The sequence below is a fragment of the Drosophila suzukii genome, chromosome 3 (genome assembly GCF_043229965.1).
Source record: "Drosophila suzukii chromosome 3, CBGP_Dsuzu_IsoJpt1.0, whole genome shotgun sequence".
Taxonomy (NCBI): Eukaryota; Metazoa; Arthropoda; class Insecta; order Diptera; family Drosophilidae; genus Drosophila; species Drosophila suzukii.
The window spans coordinates 39,434,539-39,455,175 of NC_092082.1; the positions used below are offsets into that span (position 1 = coordinate 39,434,539).

Consider the following 20,637-nt stretch of genomic DNA (forward strand, 5'->3'; position numbering starts at 1 on the left):
GACACAGATAAAAAAGCGGATGTGTCTTTTGAAAATAATTCCGATTCAAACAAGTCACGTAAGGAATATGAAAGCTTTACAACAACCCAATGGAGCAAGTGATATATCAAGGGACGAGGAAATATTAATTAGGAAGGAAATGTCTAAAAACAGTTTTACAAGTGAAAAAGAAAAACTTGATGACAATACGTCTTTATCAAGTTTATCTTCCCATGAGGATCCTATCCAAAGTGTATTGACTTTGGAAGATGGGGAATATAAGAGACCTATTGTGCCGTCGTCTTACATGTATCCAAATTCAACAGATCAAAATCAATTTTATTACCATTCTTCTGGCTATGGACATTATCCTTCCGGTATCTCGCCGGACTCTGCTTTTGCTAGCCGATTTGCCGCCTACATACAGTCCGATTACTTGAAAGGCGTTGGGTCATTTCATTTTGATTCGATTGCTGAGCCCTATGACTACCATATAATTAATGTTTCGGACCAGAATAATAAGATACCCTTAAAGGTATAAAAGGTTATAAACTATATTGCCGAAGAGTTACAGCGCATTTTAAAAAGAGATGTAAGTAAGCGCATGATTGAAATAACGGCATTTAAATATTTTGAGACATGGTGTGACGAGCACACATTAAAATCTCGACCAAAACCGATATTGCAGAATCAACCTACAATACAACTTCAAATTTCCTCAAAGAAACTACGTATAACGAGAAGCCTGCAGACATTAGTCATATAATTAATACGCAACGGGAAATCGCAGATTTTCAAACGTTCTCAAGTATAAGTTTAAGAGCGGCAATGCTCAAGTTACCATCGTTTCGGCGTATAAGAAATCACTCTAGTCCAATTCCAGACACGGGAATTTTTTTGGAAAGAGATTTAAGTGACCAAGAGGAAATGGTACAACGTTCAGACTCAGAAAAGGAAGATTCTAATATGGGCAGCTCTGATACGACAGCACTCTCAAATTTAAAGAGTGAAATTTCAAACCATGACTCTGATGTAAATTCAAAACGAAAAGAAAGTGCTTCCAGCTTTTTTTCGTCTCCATCCTCATCTAGTGAAGCTGAGTATGAAGGCAACGAATGTGATGAAAAGGAAGGAACGAGTGAAAACGATCTTCAAGACGAACATAATCAAAAAACTCGGCATCAACGGAAAAAAAAAGATTAAGAAAAGATGCCGAGGGGTTTTAAGAGATAATGAAAATGTTGATCTAAGAAACATGTTTTCAGACTCTGATGAGTACAGGAAAAACGACATAGCGAAACGCACAAAAAAAAGTAATATTTATTCCGATACCGATGAAGATACTAAATTGAATTGAATGAAGATAAATCTACCTTGCAAACTAATTTAGGCTTCAGAAGTTTAAATTATAATAGAAATATAGAACCTGATAAGGACAACGAGTCAGACGCCAAGAAAGATGGTGAAGTAGTTTTAAATAGTTGTTACCAAATGTGCGAAAATTCAAAGAACGAAAACAAAATATCTCAACCACCAGCATCTTCAGACGGTGGCTTAGCCAAGCATCGCAGGCCATTCAGATTGCGCTGGAACATTGTTATTCAGGCCAGTCAGGCAGTTCCCTTTGGCGGTATTTCATCTGGAACATTAAAGGATAGTAACTCTATGTTGGAACGAAAATCGGCTAACATTATAATTGTTGATCAAATGACTAGGTCAGGTCCAGGCAGACCTCGAAAGGATACTATTCGCTCTCAAAGAAAAAAAAAAGATTCAATTCCGCGGATACCTAATGTGAAGAATAAAATAGCCCCAATTGCAGATGCTATAGCCGAGTTGGCACGGAAAACAGCCAATTTTGTACCTTGTGAGATGTATAAAGCTCGTGACCAGAATGAGGAAATGGTAATTTTATACACTTTCCTAACTAAAGGCATCGATGCAGAAGACATTAACTTCATAAAAATGAGCTACTCGGACCATTTGCAAAAGGAGCCATACGCGTAAGTGATTTTTAGTGAACGCTGAGATTTTATTATATGCTACATTTTTTCTAGTATGTTTTTAAACAACACCCATTGGGTGGATCACTGTACAACCGACCGAGCTTTTTGGCCTCCACCACAAAAAAAACGTAGGAAAGATGACGAACTATTGCGCCATAAAACTGGATGTGCTCGAACTGAAGGTTTTTACAAATTAGATTTACGAGAAAAGGCTAAACACAAGTACCATCATGCTAAAGCCAATACAGAAGATTCCCATAACGAAGACCGTAGCGATGAACCTACAGCACTCACCAATCACCACCAAAATAAGCTAATATCCAAAATGCAAGAAATCTCCCGTGAAGCGCGCTCAAACCAACGCCGACTTTTAACTGCTTTTGGTTCGATGCGTGAATCCGAGCTTTTAAAATTAAATCAGCTCAAGTTTCGGAAAAAGCAGCTTAAGTTTGCAAAATCGGCAATACATGTCTGGGGATTATTTGCAATGGAGCCTATAGCTGCCGACGAAATGGTTATTGAATACGTTGGTCAAATGATTAGACCCGTTGTTGCAGATCTGAGGGAAACAAAGTACGAAGCAATTGGAATTGGCAGTTCCTATTTGTTTCGAATCGACATGGAAACTATTATCGATGCAACTAAATGTGGAAACTTAGCACGATTTATAAATCACAGTTGCAATGTAAGAATTCGTGGTTCTAATAGTAATTGTTTTACTAATGTACTTTTTTTCTGATTGCAGCCGAATTGCCATGCAAAGGTCATTACGATTGAGTCTGAAAAGAAGATAGTTATATATTCAAAGCAACCAATTAGAATCAACGAGGAAATTACGTACGACTATAAGTTTCCATTGGAAGAAGAAAAAATACCTTGCCTATGTGGCGCTCAAGGATGTCGGGGTACACTTAACTAAAGCTAATTGATATATTAATTTAAAGAATTTTCAATTATAAATTAAATATTTTGGATCCCGTAACTTAAGTTTGTATATTATATCTAAAACGGGTGCTAGTGTAAATAAAAACAATAGTAAAATAGTTCTTAGTTACATTTTCACAGCAAATTTAACATTTTTATTAAAACCAATTAAATTCAATTAAATTGTCGTGCTTAGAAGTGTATTTAAAATGGTTTGAGATTTCAATTAAATCTTAAAATGACTATAATCGATCTTAAAATTGAAGTCATTTAAAAACAAGTTATATACTGTCAATAATTACATTTAGAGAGAAAACTCAATAAAATCGCATCACTCAGAAATAGCAGGGATGCATTCGAGGAAAGGTTAGGTACCTTTTTTTAGACATTTGATTACGTTTTTGGAAAACAAAATTCCTTTGAATTTATTTAGTATTTTGTTTTTATACTATTCTAAATGGGAAACCAGCTAAGTTAAAAATTCAAAAATTTACAAAAAAAATCATTTTTACAAGTTTGCACTGCACAAGTAATATTTTTATTCACTTTTATGTGCCCCTACCGTGGTATTTTTCACGATATATTTATATCCGTTACTCGTAGAGTAAAGAGTATACTAGATTCGTCGGAAAGTATGTAACAAGCAGAGGGAAGCGTTTCCGACCCCATAAAGTATATATATTCTTAATTAGGATCACTATCCAATTCGTCTATGCAAATATAATGTAGACTACAAGATAAGTTATAACCATTCAACGGAATGTACAGCCATATTTTTGGTGTGGATTTGCGATCTTCCCAATGTGCATTGTCTGTGTAAGATTCTTTGGTTGGCTCAATATTTACATCTGATTAACATGCTATATCAAAGGCCTGTGGGCTGGGAGTCTAGTTTCTTAACTGTAGAAACCCAGTCGGATCTGTCCATAGGAAAAATGTACATTTTATCAGTATTCCATTTCTTCAAATGGATAGTAGCGATTCGGACACAGAAAAAAAAGCGGATGTGTCTTTTGAAAATAATTCCGATTCAAACAAGTCCGAAAAGAAAATGAAGTCGCACGTAAGGAATATGAAAGCTTTACAACAACCCAATGGAGCAAGTGATATATCAAGTGACTAGGAAATAATAATAAGGAAGGACAGGTCTAAAAACAGTTTTACAAGTGAAAAAGAAAAACTTGATGACAATATGTCTTTATCAAGTTTATCTTTCCATGAGGATCCTATCCAAAGTGTATTGACTTTGGAAGATGGGGAATATAAGAGACCTATTGTGCCGTCGTCTTACATGTATCCATATTCAACGGATCAAAATCAATTTTATTACCATTCTTCTGGCTATGGACATTATCCTTCCGGTATACCGCCGGACTCTGCTTTTGCTAGCCGATTTGCCGCCTACATACAGTCCGATTACTTGAAAGGCGTTGGGTCATTTCATTTTGATTCGGTTGCTGAGCCCTATGACTACTATATAATTAATGTTTCGGACCAGAATAATAAGGTACCCCTAAAGATAAAAAAGGTTATAAACTATATTGTCGAAGAGTTAAAGCAGATTTTAAAAAGAGATGTAAATAAGCGCATGATTGAAATAACGGCATTTAAACATTTTGAGACATGGTGGGAGGAGCACAAATTAAAATCTCGACCTCAACCTACAAACAACTTCAAATTTCCTCAAAGAAACTACGTATAACGAGAAGCCTCCAGACATTAGTCATATAATTAATACGCAACGGGAAATCGCAGATTTTCAAACGTTCTCAAGTATAAGATTAAGAGCGGCAATGCCCAAGTTACCATCGTTTCGGCGTATAAGAAAACACTCTAGTCCAATTCCAGACACGGGAATTTTTTTTTAAAGAGATTTAAGTGACCAAGAGGAAATGGTACAACGTTCAGACTCAGAAAAGGAAGATTCTAATATGGGCAGCTCTGATACGACAGCACTCTCAAATTTAAAGAGTGAAATTTCAAACCATGACTCTGATGTAAATTCAAAACGAAAAGAAAGTGCTTCCAGCTTTTTTTCGTCTCCATCCTCATCTAGTGAAGCTGAGTATGAAGGCAACGAATGTGATGAAAAGGAAGGAACGAGTGAAAACGATCTTCAAGACGAACATAATCAAAAAAATCGGCATCAACGGAAAAAAAAGATTAAGAAAAGAAGCCGAGGGGTTTTAGGAGATAATGAAAATGTTGAATGTTGACCTAAGAAACATGTTATCAGACTCTGATGAGTACAGGAAAAACGACATAACGAAACGCACAAAAAAAAGTAATATTTATTCCGATACCGAGGAAGATAATGAAGATACTAAATTGAAAAATTTGTTGCCTGCGTTACAAGAAAACACAATGTCATCTATTCCTTCTGATCTCGAAGATATAAGTAAAGATAGTTGCTGCGAATTGCGCGAAATCGAGATAGATCCCGCGTTTGAATCAGAGCAACAAAGTACGCCAAAAATAAATGAAGAGTTTCGTCGCTCTCTTACACCTTTACCGCCACCGGGCTACAATGAAGAGGCCATTCAAAAGATAGATGATTGTGAACGAAAGTCAGTTTTTGACTATAATAGAATTTACAGCGATTCTGAAGAAGAGCGAGAGTACCAGGAAAAAAGAAGAAGGAATACTGAATACATGGCCCAAATTGAAAGAGAATTTTTAGAGGAACAAGAGAAAAAGTTTGAAATTGTTTTGGATGAAAACTTGCCATTGTCTAATCCTATATCAAACAGCAGAAAGTCCCCAATTTATATGAATGAAGATAAATCTACCTTGCAAGCTAATTTAGGCTTCAGAAGTTTAAATTATAATATAAATATAGAACCTGATAAGGACAACGAATCAGACGCCAAGAAAGATGGTGAAGTAGTTTTAAATGGTTGTTACCAAATGTGCAAAAATTCAAAGAACGAAACCAAAATATCTTAATCACCAGCATCTTCAGACGGTGGCTCCAGCCAAGCATCGCAGGCCAGTCAGGTTGCGCTGGAACATTGCTATTCGTTACCGCCCCACGCTCAGACAGATCCCTTTGGCGGTATTCCATCTGGAACATTAAAGGATAGTAACTCTATGTTGGAACGAAAATCGGCTAACATTATAATTGTTGATCAAATGACTAGGTCAGGTCCAGGCAGACCTCGAAAGGATACTATTCGCTCTCAAAGAAAAAAAAAAGATTCAATTCCGCGGATACCTAATGTGAAGAATAAAATAGCCCCAATTGCAGATGCTATAGCCGAGTTGGCACGAAAAACAGCCAATTTTGTACCTTGTGAGATGTATAAAGCTCGTGACCAGAATGAGGAAATGGTAATTTTATACACTTTCCTAACTAAAGGCATCGATGCAGAAGACATTAACTTCATAAAAATGAGCTACTCGGACCATTTGCAAAAGGAGCCATACGCGTAAGTGATTTTTAGTGAACGCTGAGATTTTATTATATGCTACATTTTTTCTAGTATGTTTTTAAACAACACCCATTGGGTGGATCACTGTACAACCGACCGAGCTTTTTGGCCTCCACCACAAAAAAAACGTAGGAAAGATGACGAACTATTGCGCCATAAAACTGGATGTGCTCGAACTGAAGGTTTTTACAAATTAGATTTACGAGAAAAGGCTAAACACAAGTACCATCATGCTAAAGCCAATACAGAAGATTCCCATAACGAAGACCGTAGCGATGAACCTACAGCACTCACCAATCACCACCAAAATAAGCTAATATCCAAAATGCAAGAAATCTCCCGTGAAGCGCGCTCAAACCAACGCCGACTTTTAACTGCTTTTGGTTCGATGCGTGAATCCGAGCTTTTAAAATTAAATCAGCTCAAGTTTCGGAAAAAGCAGCTTAAGTTTGCAAAATCGGCAATACATGTCTGGGGATTATTTGCAATGGAGCCTATAGCTGCCGACGAAATGGTTATTGAATACGTTGGTCAAATGATTAGACCCGTTGTTGCAGATCTGAGGGAAACAAAGTACGAAGCAATTGGAATTGGCAGTTCCTATTTGTTTCGAATCGACATGGAAACTATTATCGATGCAACTAAATGTGGAAACTTAGCACGATTTATAAATCACAGTTGCAATGTAAGAATTCGTGGTTCTAATAGTAATTGTTTTACTAATGTACTTTTTTTCTGATTGCAGCCGAATTGCCATGCAAAGGTCATTACGATTGAGTCTGAAAAGAAGATAGTTATATATTCAAAGCAACCAATTAGAATCAACGAGGAAATTACGTACGACTATAAGTTTCCATTGGAAGAAGAAAAAATACCTTGCCTATGTGGCGCTCAAGGATGTCGGGGTACACTTAACTAAAGCTAATTTATAAATTAATTTAAAGAATTTTCAATTATAAATTAAATATTTTGGATCCCGTAACTTAAGTTTGTATATTATATCCAAAACGGGTGCTCGTGTAAATAAAAACAATAGTAAAATAGTTCTTAGTTACATTTTCATAGCAAATTAAACATTTTTATTTAAACCAATAAAATTCAATTAAATCGTCGAGTTTAGAAGTGTATATAAAATGCTTTAAGTTTTCAATTAAATTTTAAAATGATTATATCGATCTTAAAATTGAAGTCATTTAAAAACAAGTTATAAACTGTAAATAATTACATTTAGAGAGAAAACTCAATAAAATCGTATCACTCAGAAGTAGCAGGGATTGCATACGAGGAAAGGTTCGGTACCTTTTTTTAGACATTTGATTACGTTTTTGGAAAACAAAATTCCTTTGAATTTATTTAGTATTTTGTTATTTTTGTATATTATATCCAAAACGGGTGCTCGTGTAAATAAAAACAATAGTAAAATAGTTCTTAGTTACATTTTCATAGCAAATTAAACATTTTTATTTAAACCAATAAAATTCAATTAAATCGTCGAGTTTAGAAGTGTATATAAAATGCTTTAAGTTTTCAATTAAATTTTAAAATGATTATATCGATCTTAAAATTGAAGTCATTTAAAAACAAGTTATAAACTGTAAATAATTACATTTAGAGAGAAAACTCAATAAAATCGTATCACTCAGAAGTAGCAGGGATTGCATACGAGGAAAGGTTCGGTACCTTTTTTTAGACATTTGATTACGTTTTTGGAAAACAAAATTCCTTTGAATTTATTTAGTATTTTGTTTTTATACTATTCTAAATGGGAAACCAGCTAAGTTAAAAATTGAAAAATTAACAAAAAAAAATCATTTCTACAAGTTTACAGTGCACAAGTAATATTTTTATTCACTTTTATGTGCCCCTACCGTGGTATTTTTCACGATATATTTATATCCGTTACTCGTAGAGTAAAGAGTATACTAGATTCGTCGGAAAGTATGTAACAAGCAGAAGGAAGCGTTTCCGACCCCATAAAGTATATATATTCTTAATTAGGATCACTATCCAATTCGTCTATGCAAATATAATGTAGACTACAAGATGAGTTATAACCATTCAACGGAATGTACAGCCATATTTTTGGTGTGGATTTGCGATCTTCCCAATGTGCATTGTCTGTGTAAGATTCTTTGGTTGGCTCAATATTTACATCTGATTAACATGCTATATCAAAGGCCTGTGGGCTGGGAGTCTAGTTTCTTAACTGTAGAAACCCAGTCGGATCTGTCCATAGGAAAAATGTACATTTTATCAGTATTCCATTTCTTCAAATGGATAGTAGCGATTCGGACACAGAAAAAAAAGCGGATGTGTCTTTTGAAAATAATTCCGATTCAAACAAGTCCGAAAAGAAAATGAAGTCGCACGTAAGGAATATGAAAGCTTTACAACAACCCAATGGAGCAAGTGATATATCAAGTGACTAGGAAATAATAATAAGGAAGGACAGGTCTAAAAACAGTTTTACAAGTGAAAAAGAAAAACTTGATGACAATATGTCTTTATCAAGTTTATCTTTCCATGAGGATCCTATCCAAAGTGTATTGACTTTGGAAGATGGGGAATATAAGAGACCTATTGTGCCGTCGTCTTACATGTATCCATATTCAACGGATCAAAATCAATTTTATTACCATTCTTCTGGCTATGGACATTATCCTTCCGGTATACCGCCGGACTCTGCTTTTGCTAGCCGATTTGCCGCCTACATACAGTCCGATTACTTGAAAGGCGTTGGGTCATTTCATTTTGATTCGGTTGCTGAGCCCTATGACTACTATATAATTAATGTTTCGGACCAGAATAATAAGGTACCCCTAAAGATAAAAAAGGTTATAAACTATATTGTCGAAGAGTTAAAGCAGATTTTAAAAAGAGATGTAAATAAGCGCATGATTGAAATAACGGCATTTAAACATTTTGAGACATGGTGGGAGGAGCACAAATTAAAATCTCGACCTCAACCTACAAACAACTTCAAATTTCCTCAAAGAAACTACGTATAACGAGAAGCCTCCAGACATTAGTCATATAATTAATACGCAACGGGAAATCGCAGATTTTCAAACGTTCTCAAGTATAAGATTAAGAGCGGCAATGCCCAAGTTACCATCGTTTCGGCGTATAAGAAAACACTCTAGTCCAATTCCAGACACGGGAATTTTTTTTTAAAGAGATTTAAGTGACCAAGAGGAAATGGTACAACGTTCAGACTCAGAAAAGGAAGATTCTAATATGGGCAGCTCTGATACGACAGCACTCTCAAATTTAAAGAGTGAAATTTCAAACCATGACTCTGATGTAAATTCAAAACGAAAAGAAAGTGCTTCCAGCTTTTTTTCGTCTCCATCCTCATCTAGTGAAGCTGAGTATGAAGGCAACGAATGTGATGAAAAGGAAGGAACGAGTGAAAACGATCTTCAAGACGAACATAATCAAAAAAATCGGCATCAACGGAAAAAAAAGATTAAGAAAAGAAGCCGAGGGGTTTTAGGAGATAATGAAAATGTTGAATGTTGACCTAAGAAACATGTTATCAGACTCTGATGAGTACAGGAAAAACGACATAACGAAACGCACAAAAAAAAGTAATATTTATTCCGATACCGAGGAAGATAATGAAGATACTAAATTGAAAAATTTGTTGCCTGCGTTACAAGAAAACACAATGTCATCTATTCCTTCTGATCTCGAAGATATAAGTAAAGATAGTTGCTGCGAATTGCGCGAAATCGAGATAGATCCCGCGTTTGAATCAGAGCAACAAAGTACGCCAAAAATAAATGAAGAGTTTCGTCGCTCTCTTACACCTTTACCGCCACCGGGCTACAATGAAGAGGCCATTCAAAAGATAGATGATTGTGAACGAAAGTCAGTTTTTGACTATAATAGAATTTACAGCGATTCTGAAGAAGAGCGAGAGTACCAGGAAAAAAGAAGAAGGAATACTGAATACATGGCCCAAATTGAAAGAGAATTTTTAGAGGAACAAGAGAAAAAGTTTGAAATTGTTTTGGATGAAAACTTGCCATTGTCTAATCCTATATCAAACAGCAGAAAGTCCCCAATTTATATGAATGAAGATAAATCTACCTTGCAAGCTAATTTAGGCTTCAGAAGTTTAAATTATAATATAAATATAGAACCTGATAAGGACAACGAATCAGACGCCAAGAAAGATGGTGAAGTAGTTTTAAATGGTTGTTACCAAATGTGCAAAAATTCAAAGAACGAAACCAAAATATCTTAATCACCAGCATCTTCAGACGGTGGCTCCAGCCAAGCATCGCAGGCCAGTCAGGTTGCGCTGGAACATTGCTATTCGTTACCGCCCCACGCTCAGACAGATCCCTTTGGCGGTATTCCATCTGGAACATTAAAGGATAGTAACTCTATGTTGGAACGAAAATCGGCTAACATTATAATTGTTGATCAAATGACTAGGTCAGGTCCAGGCAGACCTCGAAAGGATACTATTCGCTCTCAAAGAAAAAAAAAAGATTCAATTCCGCGGATACCTAATGTGAAGAATAAAATAGCCCCAATTGCAGATGCTATAGCCGAGTTGGCACGAAAAACAGCCAATTTTGTACCTTGTGAGATGTATAAAGCTCGTGACCAGAATGAGGAAATGGTAATTTTATACACTTTCCTAACTAAAGGCATCGATGCAGAAGACATTAACTTCATAAAAATGAGCTACTCGGACCATTTGCAAAAGGAGCCATACGCGTAAGTGATTTTTAGTGAACGCTGAGATTTTATTATATGCTACATTTTTTCTAGTATGTTTTTAAACAACACCCATTGGGTGGATCACTGTACAACCGACCGAGCTTTTTGGCCTCCACCACAAAAAAAACGTAGGAAAGATGACGAACTATTGCGCCATAAAACTGGATGTGCTCGAACTGAAGGTTTTTACAAATTAGATTTACGAGAAAAGGCTAAACACAAGTACCATCATGCTAAAGCCAATACAGAAGATTCCCATAACGAAGACCGTAGCGATGAACCTACAGCACTCACCAATCACCACCAAAATAAGCTAATATCCAAAATGCAAGAAATCTCCCGTGAAGCGCGCTCAAACCAACGCCGACTTTTAACTGCTTTTGGTTCGATGCGTGAATCCGAGCTTTTAAAATTAAATCAGCTCAAGTTTCGGAAAAAGCAGCTTAAGTTTGCAAAATCGGCAATACATGTCTGGGGATTATTTGCAATGGAGCCTATAGCTGCCGACGAAATGGTTATTGAATACGTTGGTCAAATGATTAGACCCGTTGTTGCAGATCTGAGGGAAACAAAGTACGAAGCAATTGGAATTGGCAGTTCCTATTTGTTTCGAATCGACATGGAAACTATTATCGATGCAACTAAATGTGGAAACTTAGCACGATTTATAAATCACAGTTGCAATGTAAGAATTCGTGGTTCTAATAGTAATTGTTTTACTAATGTACTTTTTTTCTGATTGCAGCCGAATTGCCATGCAAAGGTCATTACGATTGAGTCTGAAAAGAAGATAGTTATATATTCAAAGCAACCAATTAGAATCAACGAGGAAATTACGTACGACTATAAGTTTCCATTGGAAGAAGAAAAAATACCTTGCCTATGTGGCGCTCAAGGATGTCGGGGTACACTTAACTAAAGCTAATTTATAAATTAATTTAAAGAATTTTCAATTATAAATTAAATATTTTGGATCCCGTAACTTAAGTTTGTATATTATATCCAAAACGGGTGCTCGTGTAAATAAAAACAATAGTAAAATAGTTCTTAGTTACATTTTCATAGCAAATTAAACATTTTTATTTAAACCAATAAAATTCAATTAAATCGTCGAGTTTAGAAGTGTATATAAAATGCTTTAAGTTTTCAATTAAATTTTAAAATGATTATATCGATCTTAAAATTGAAGTCATTTAAAAACAAGTTATAAACTGTAAATAATTACATTTAGAGAGAAAACTCAATAAAATCGTATCACTCAGAAGTAGCAGGGATTGCATACGAGGAAAGGTTCGGTACCTTTTTTTAGACATTTGATTACGTTTTTGGAAAACAAAATTCCTTTGAATTTATTTAGTATTTTGTTATTTTTGTATATTATATCCAAAACGGGTGCTCGTGTAAATAAAAACAATAGTAAAATAGTTCTTAGTTACATTTTCATAGCAAATTAAACATTTTTATTTAAACCAATAAAATTCAATTAAATCGTCGAGTTTAGAAGTGTATATAAAATGCTTTAAGTTTTCAATTAAATTTTAAAATGATTATATCGATCTTAAAATTGAAGTCATTTAAAAACAAGTTATAAACTGTAAATAATTACATTTAGAGAGAAAACTCAATAAAATCGTATCACTCAGAAGTAGCAGGGATTGCATACGAGGAAAGGTTCGGTACCTTTTTTTAGACATTTGATTACGTTTTTGGAAAACAAAATTCCTTTGAATTTATTTAGTATTTTGTTTTTATACTATTCTAAATGGGAAACCAGCTAAGTTAAAAATTGAAAAATTAACAAAAAAAAATCATTTCTACAAGTTTACAGTGCACAAGTAATATTTTTATTCACTTTTATGTGCCCCTACCGTGGTATTTTTCACGATATATTTATATCCGTTACTCGTAGAGTAAAGAGTATACTAGATTCGTCGGAAAGTATGTAACAAGCAGAAGGAAGCGTTTCCGACCCCATAAAGTATATATATTCTTAATTAGGATCACTATCCAATTCGTCTATGCAAATATAATGTAGACTACAAGATGAGTTATAACCATTCAACGGAATGTACAGCCATATTTTTGGTGTGGATTTGCGATCTTCCCAATGTGCATTGTCTGTGTAAGATTCTTTGGTTGGCTCAATATTTACATCTGATTAACGTGCTATATCAAAGGCATGTGGGCTGGGAGTCTAGTTTCTTAACTGTAGAAACCCAGTCGGACCTGTCCATAGGAAAAATGTACATTTTATCAGTATTCCATTTCTTCAAATGGATAGTAGCGATACGGACACAGATAAAAAAGCGGATGTGTCTTTTGAAAATAATTCCGATTCAAACAAGTCACGTAAGGAATATGAAAGCTTTACAACAACCCAATGGAGCAAGTGATATATCAAGGGACGAGGAAATATTAATTAGGAAGGAAATGTCTAAAAACAGTTTTACAAGTGAAAAAGAAAAACTTGATGACAATACGTCTTTATCATGTTTATCTTCCCATGAGGATCCTATCCAAAGTGTATTGACTTTGGAAGATGGGGAATATAAGAGACCTATTGTGCCGTCGTCTTACATGTATCCAAATTCAACAGATCAAAATCAATTTTATTACCATTCTTCTGGCTATGGACATTATCCTTCCGGTATCTCGCCGGACTCTGCTTTTGCTAGCCGATTTGCCGCCTACATACAGTCCGATTACTTGAAAGGCGTTGGGTCATTTCATTTTGATTCGATTGCTGAGCCCTATGACTACCATATAATTAATGTTTCGGACCAGAATAATAAGATACCCTTAAAGGTATAAAAGGTTATAAACTATATTGCCGAAGAGTTACAGCGCATTTTAAAAAGAGATGTAAGTAAGCGCATGATTGAAATAACGGCATTTAAATATTTTGAGACATGGTGTGACGAGCACACATTAAAATCTCGACCAAAACCGATATTGCAGAATCAACCTACAATACAACTTCAAATTTCCTCAAAGAAACTACGTATAACGAGAAGCCTGCAGACATTAGTCATATAATTAATACGCAACGGGAAATCGCAGATTTTCAAACGTTCTCAAGTATAAGTTTAAGAGCGGCAATGCTCAAGTTACCATCGTTTCGGCGTATAAGAAATCACTCTAGTCCAATTCCAGACACGGGAATTTTTTTGGAAAGAGATTTAAGTGACCAAGATGAAATGGTACAACGTTCAGACTCAGAAAAGGAAGATTCTAATATGGGCAGCTCTGATACGACAGCACTCTCAAATTTAAAGAGTGAAATTTCAAACCATGACTCTGATGTAAATTCAAAACGAAAAGAAAGTGCTTCCAGCTTTTTTTCGTCTCCATCCTCATCTAGTGAAGCTGAGTATGAAGGCAACGAATGTGATGAAAAGGAAGGAACGAGTGAAAACGATCTTCAAGACGAACATAATCAAAAAACTCGGCATCAACGGAAAAAAAAAGATTAAGAAAAGATGCCGAGGGGTTTTAAGAGATAATGAAAATGTTGATCTAAGAAACATGTTTTCAGAGTCTGATGAGTACAGGAAAAACGACATAGCGAAACGCACAAAAAAAAGTAATATTTATTCCGATACCGATGAAGATACTAAATTGAATTGAATGAAGATAAATCTACCTTGCAAACTAATTTAGGCTTCAGAAGTTTAAATTATAATAGAAATATAGAACCTGATAAGGACAACGAGTCAGACGCCAAGAAAGATGGTGAAGTAGTTTTAAATAGTTGTTACCAAATGTGCGAAAATTCAAAGAACGAAAACAAAATATCTCAATCACCAGCATCTTCAGACGGTGGCTTAGCCAAGCATCGCAGGCCATTCAGATTGCGCTGGAACATTGTTATTCAGGCCAGTCAGGCAGTTCCCTTTGGCGGTATTTCATCTGGAACATTAAAGGATAGTAACTCTATGTTGGAACGAAAATCGGCTAACATTATAATTGTTGATCAAATGACTAGGTCAGGTCCAGGCAGACCTCGAAAGGATACTATTCGCTCTCAAAGAAAAAAAAAAGATTCAATTCCGCGGATACCTAATGTGAAGAATAAAATAGCCCCAATTGCAGATGCTATAGCCGAGTTGGCACGGAAAACAGCCAATTTTGTACCTTGTGAGATGTATAAAGCTCGTGACCAGAATGAGGAAATGGTAATTTTATACACTTTCCTAACTAAAGGCATCGATGCAGAAGACATTAACTTCAGGCTAAAAACAAGTACCATCATGCTTAAGCCAATACAGAAGATTCCCATAACGAAGACCGTAGCGATGAACCTACAGCACTCACCAATCACCCCCATAATTAACTAATATCCAAAATGCAAGGAATTTCCGTGAAGCACGCTCAAACCAATGCCGACTTTTAACTGCTTTTGGTTCGATGGGTGAATCCGAGCTTTTAAAATTTAATCAGCTCAAGTTTCGGAAAAAGCAGCTTTAGTTTGCAAAATCGGCAATACATGACTGGGGATTATTTGCAATGGAGCCTATAGCTGCCGACGAAATGGTTATTGACCAACGTATTGGTCAAATGATTAGACCCGTTGTTGTAGCAATTGGAATTGGCAGTTTTATAGATCACAGTTGCAATGTAGGAATTCGTGGTTCTAATAGTAATTGTTTTACTAATGTATTTTTTTTCTGATTGCAGCCGAATTGCTATGCAAAGGTCATTACGATTGAGTCTGAAAAGAAGATAGTTATATATTCAAAGCAACCAATTGAAATCAACGAGGAAATTACCTACGATTATAAGTTTCCATTGGAAGAAGAAAAAATACCTTGCCTATGTGGCGCTCAAGGATGTCGGGGTACACTTAACTAAAGCTAATTGATATATTAATTTAAAGAATTTTCAATTATAAATTAAATATTTTGGATCCCGTAACTTAAGTTTGTATATTATATCTAAAACGGGTGCTAGTGTAAATAAAAACAATAGTAAAATAGTTCTTAGTTACATTTTCACAGCAAATTTAACATTTTTATTAAAACCAATTAAATTCAATTAAATTGTCGTGCTTAGAAGTGTATTTAAAATGGTTTGAGATTTCAATTAAATCTTAAAATGACTATAATCGATCTTAAAATTGAAGTCATTTAAAAACAAGTTATATACTGTCAATAATTACATTTAGAGAGAAAACTCAATAAAATCGCATCACTCAGAAATAGCAGGGATGCATTCGAGGAAAGGTTAGGTACCTTTTTTTAGACATTTGATTACGTTTTTGGAAAACAAAATTCCTTTGAATTTATTTAGTATTTTGTTTTTATACTATTCTAAATGGGAAACCAGCTAAGTTAAAAATTCAAAAATTTACAAAAAAAATCATTTTTACAAGTTTGCACTGCACAAGTAATATTTTTATTCACTTTTATGTGCCCCTACCGTGGTATTTTTCACGATATATTTATATCCGTTACTCGTAGAGTAAAGAGTATACTAGATTCGTCGGAAAGTATGTAACAAGCAGAGGGAAGCGTTTCCGACCCCATAAAGTATATATATTCTTAATTAGGATCACTATCCAATTCGTCTATGCAAATATAATGTAGACTACAAGATAAGTTATAACCATTCAACGGAATGTACAGCCATATTTTTGGTGTGGATTTGCGATCTTCCCAATGTGCATTGTCTGTGTAAGATTCTTTGGTTGGCTCAATATTTACATCTGATTAACATGCTATATCAAAGGCCTGTGGGCTGGGAGTCTAGTTTCTTAACTGTAGAAACCCAGTCGGACCTGTCCATAGGAAAAATGTACATTTTATCAGTATTCCATTTCTTCAAATGGATAGTAGCGATACGGACACAGATAAAAAAGCGGATGTGTCTTTTGAAAATAATTCCGATTCAAACAAGTCACGTAAGGAATATGAAAGCTTTACAACAACCCAATGGAGCAAGTGATATATCAAGGGACGAGGAAATATTAATTAGGAAGGAAATGTCTAAAAACAGTTTTACAAGTGAAAAAGAAAAACTTGATGACAATACGTCTTTATCATGTTTATCTTCCCATGAGGATCCTATCCAAAGTGTATTGACTTTGGAAGATGGGGAATATAAGAGACCTATTGTGCCGTCGTCTTACATGTATCCAAATTCAACAGATCAAAATCAATTTTATTACCATTCTTCTGGCTATGGACATTATCCTTCCGGTATCTCGCCGGACTCTGCTTTTGCTAGCCGATTTGCCGCCTACATACAGTCCGATTACTTGAAAGGCGTTGGGTCATTTCATTTTGATTCGATTGCTGAGCCCTATGACTACCATATAATTAATGTTTCGGACCAGAATAATAAGATACCCTTAAAGGTATAAAAGGTTATAAACTATATTGCCGAAGAGTTACAGCGCATTTTAAAAAGAGATGTAAGTAAGCGCATGATTGAAATAACGGCATTTAAATATTTTGAGACATGGTGTGACGAGCACACATTAAAATCTCGACCAAAACCGATATTGCAGAATCAACCTACAATACAACTTCAAATTTCCTCAAAGAAACTACGTATAACGAGAAGCCTCCAGACATTAGTCATATAATTAATACGCAACGGGAAATCGCAGATTTTCAAACGTTCTCAAGTATAAGATTAAGAGCGGCAATGCCCAAGTTACCATCGTTTCGGCGTATAAGAAAACACTCTAGTCCAATTCCAGACACGGGAATTTTTTTTGAAAGAGATTTAAGTGACCAAGAGGAAATGGTACAACGTTCAGACTCAGAAAAGGAAGATTCTAATATGGGCAGCTCTGATACGACAGCACTCTCAAATTTAAAGAGTGAAATTTCAAACCATGACTCTGATGTAAATTCAAAACGAAAAGAAAGTGCTTCCAGCTTTTTTTCGTCTCCATCCTCATCTAGTGAAGCTGAGTATGAAGGCAACGAATGTGATGAAAAGGAAGGAACGAGTGAAAACGATCTTCAAGACGAACATAATCAAAAAAATCGGCATCAACGGAAAAAAAAGATTAAGAAAAGAAGCCGAGGGGTTTTAAGAGATAATGAAAGTGTTGACCTAAGAAACATGTTATCAGACTCTGATGAGTACAGGAAAAACGACATAACGAAACGCACAAAAAAAAGTAATATTTATTCCGATACCGAGGAAGATAATGAAGATACTAAATTGAAAAATTTGTTGCCTGCGTTACAAGAAAACACAATGTCATCTATTCCTTTTGATCTCGAAGATATAAGTAAAGATAGTTTCTGCGAATTGCGCGAAATCGAGATAGATCCCGCGTTTGAATCAGAGCAACAAAGTACGCCAAAAATAAATGAAGAGTTTCGTCGCTCTCTTACACCTTTACCGCCACCGGGCTACAATGAAGAGGCCATTCAAAAGATAGATGATTGTGAACGAAAGTCAGTTTTTGACTATAATAGAATTTACAGCGATTCTGAAGAAGAGCGAGAGTACCAGGAAAAAAGAAGAAGGAATACTGAATACATGGCCCAAATTGAAAGAGAATTTTTAGAGGAACAAGAGAAAAAGTTTGAAATTGTTTTGGATGAAAACTTGCCATTGTCTAATCCTATATCAAACAGCAGAAAGTCCCCAATTTATATGAATGAAGATAAATCTACCTTGCAAGCTAATTTAGGCTTCAGAAGTTTAAATTATAATATAAATATAGAACCTGATAAGGACAACGAATCAGACGCCAAGAATGATGGTGAAGTAGTTTTAAATGGTTGTTACCAAATGTGCAAAAATTCAAAGAACGAAACCAAAATATCTTAATCACCAGCATCTTCAGACGGTGGCTCCAGCCAAGCATCGCAGGCCAGTCAGGTTGCGCTGGAACATTGCTATTCGTTACCGCCCCACGCTCAGACAGATCCCTTTGGCGGTATTCCATCTGGAACATTAAAGGATAGTAACTCTATGTTGGAACGAAAATCGGCTAACATTATAATTGTTGATCAAATGACTAGGTCAGGTCCAGGCAGACCTCGAAAGGATACTATTCGCTCTCAAAGAAAAAAAAAAGATTCAATTCCGCGGATACCTAATGTGAAGAATAAAATAGCCCCAATTGCAGATGCTATAGCCGAGTTGGCACGAAAAACAGCCAATTTTGTACCTTGTGAGATGTATAAAGCTCGTGACCAGAATGAGGAAATGGTAATTTTATACACTTTCCTAACTAAAGGCATCGATGCAGAAGACATTAACTTCATAAAAATGAGCTACTCGGACCATTTGCAAAAGGAGCCATACGCGTAAGTGATTTTTAGTGAACGCTGAGATTTTATTATATGCTACATTTTTTCTAGTATGTTTTTAAACAACACCCATTGGGTGGATCACTGTACAACCGACCGAGCTTTTTGGCCTCCACCACAAAAAAAACGTAGGAAAGATGACGAACTATTGCGCCATAAAACTGGATGTGCTCGAACTGAAGGTTTTTACAAATTAGATTTACGAGAAAAGGCTAAACACAAGTACCATCATGCTAAAGCCAATACAGAAGATTCCCATAACGAAGACCGTAGCGATGAACCTACAGCACTCACCAATCACCACCAAAATAAGCTAATATCCAAAATGCAAGAAATCTCCCGTGAAGCGCGCTCAAACCAACGCCGACTTTTAACTGCTTTTGGTTCGATGCGTGAATCCGAGCTTTTAAAATTAAATCAGCTCAAGTTTCGGAAAAAGCAGCTTAAGTTTGCAAAATCGGCAATACATGTCTGGGGATTATTTGCAATGGAGCCTATAGCTGCCGACGAAATGGTTATTAAATACGTTGGTCAAATGATTAGACCCGTTGTTGCAGATCTGAGGGAAACAAAGTACGAAGCAATTGGAATTGGCAGTTCCTATTTGTTTCGAATCGACATGGAAACTATTATCGATGCAACTAAATGTGGAAACTTAGCACGATTTATAAATCACAGTTGCAATGTAAGAATTCGTGGTTCTAATAGTAATTGTTTTACTAATGTACTTTTTTTCTGATTGCAGCCGAATTGCCATGCAAAGGTCATTACGATTGAGTCTGAAAAGAAGATAGTTATATATTCAAAGCAACCAATTGGAATCAACGAGGAAATTACGTACGATTATAAGTTTCCATTGGAAGAAGAAAAAATACCTTGCCTATGTGGCGCTCAAGGATGTCGGGGTACACTTAACTAAAGCTAATTTATATATTAATTTAAAGAATTTTCAATTATAAATTAAATATTTTGGATCCCGTAACTTACGTTTGTATATTATATCCAAAACGGGTGCTCGTGTAAATAAAAACAATAGTAAAATAGTTCTTAGTTACATTTTCATAGCAAATTAAACATTTTTATTTAAACCAATAAAATTCAATTAAATCGTCGAGTTTAGAAGTGTATATAAAATGCTTTAAGTTTTCAATTACATTTTAAAATGATTATATCGAATTGAAGTCATTTAAAAACACGTTATAAACTGTAAATAATTACATTTAGAGAGAAAACTCAATAAAATCGTATCACTCAGAAATAGCAGGGATTGCATACGAGGAA

The 20,637-nt window shown here is 35.3% G+C and overlaps 3 protein-coding genes and 2 pseudogenes across 3 annotated transcripts; all 5 read left to right on the top strand.

Annotated features, from left to right (window-relative positions):
- Window positions 1-1,455: 1,455 nt before the first annotated feature.
- On the top strand, window positions 1,456-2,919 carry LOC136117477 (histone-lysine N-methyltransferase SETD1-like). Its single transcript, XM_070996870.1, has 3 exons — window positions 1,456-1,982; window positions 2,037-2,670; window positions 2,731-2,919. The coding sequence occupies exons 1-3, from the start codon at window positions 1,471-1,473 to the stop codon at window positions 2,902-2,904; spliced, it is 1,320 nt and encodes a 439-aa protein (XP_070852971.1). The 5' UTR covers window positions 1,456-1,470; the 3' UTR covers window positions 2,905-2,919.
- A 3,028-nt stretch (window positions 2,920-5,947) lies between these two features.
- On the top strand, window positions 5,948-7,454 carry LOC139352997 (histone-lysine N-methyltransferase SETD1-like). The gene is made up of 3 exons (XM_070996005.1): window positions 5,948-6,337; window positions 6,392-7,025; window positions 7,086-7,454. Exons 1-3 carry the CDS (start codon window positions 6,000-6,002, stop codon window positions 7,257-7,259), a joined length of 1,146 nt encoding a protein of 381 aa, XP_070852106.1. The 5' UTR covers window positions 5,948-5,999; the 3' UTR covers window positions 7,260-7,454.
- A 2,541-nt stretch (window positions 7,455-9,995) lies between these two features.
- Window positions 9,996-12,191, top strand: LOC108011696 (histone-lysine N-methyltransferase SETD1-like; annotated as a pseudogene).
- Window positions 12,192-15,219: 3,028 nt separating this feature from the next.
- LOC136117587 (histone-lysine N-methyltransferase SETD1-like) lies at window positions 15,220-16,016 on the top strand (annotated as a pseudogene).
- Window positions 16,017-18,963: 2,947 nt separating this feature from the next.
- LOC139353006 (histone-lysine N-methyltransferase SETD1-like) lies at window positions 18,964-20,294 on the top strand. Its single transcript, XM_070996024.1, has 3 exons — window positions 18,964-19,353; window positions 19,408-20,041; window positions 20,102-20,294. The coding sequence occupies exons 1-3, from the start codon at window positions 19,016-19,018 to the stop codon at window positions 20,273-20,275; spliced, it is 1,146 nt and encodes a 381-aa protein (XP_070852125.1). The 5' UTR covers window positions 18,964-19,015; the 3' UTR covers window positions 20,276-20,294.
- Window positions 20,295-20,637: the final 343 nt, after the last annotated feature.

Excerpts from the sequence above, each read along its gene's own strand:
- LOC139352997 (XM_070996005.1), top strand. The coding sequence starts at position 6,000 with ATGTTGGAACGAAAATCGGCTAACATTATAATTGTTGATCAAATGACT. Across the intron at positions 6,338-6,391 it reads TTGCAAAAGGAGCCATACGC|TATGTTTTTAAACAACACCC; the intron begins GTAAGTGATTTT and ends CATTTTTTCTAG. Across the intron at positions 7,026-7,085 it reads TTATAAATCACAGTTGCAAT|CCGAATTGCCATGCAAAGGT; the intron begins GTAAGAATTCGT and ends TTCTGATTGCAG.
- LOC136117477 (XM_070996870.1), top strand. The coding sequence starts at position 1,471 with ATGTGCGAAAATTCAAAGAACGAAAACAAAATATCTCAACCACCAGCA. Across the intron at positions 1,983-2,036 it reads TTGCAAAAGGAGCCATACGC|TATGTTTTTAAACAACACCC; the intron begins GTAAGTGATTTT and ends CATTTTTTCTAG. Across the intron at positions 2,671-2,730 it reads TTATAAATCACAGTTGCAAT|CCGAATTGCCATGCAAAGGT; the intron begins GTAAGAATTCGT and ends TTCTGATTGCAG.
- LOC139353006 (XM_070996024.1), top strand. The coding sequence starts at position 19,016 with ATGTTGGAACGAAAATCGGCTAACATTATAATTGTTGATCAAATGACT. Across the intron at positions 19,354-19,407 it reads TTGCAAAAGGAGCCATACGC|TATGTTTTTAAACAACACCC; the intron begins GTAAGTGATTTT and ends CATTTTTTCTAG. Across the intron at positions 20,042-20,101 it reads TTATAAATCACAGTTGCAAT|CCGAATTGCCATGCAAAGGT; the intron begins GTAAGAATTCGT and ends TTCTGATTGCAG.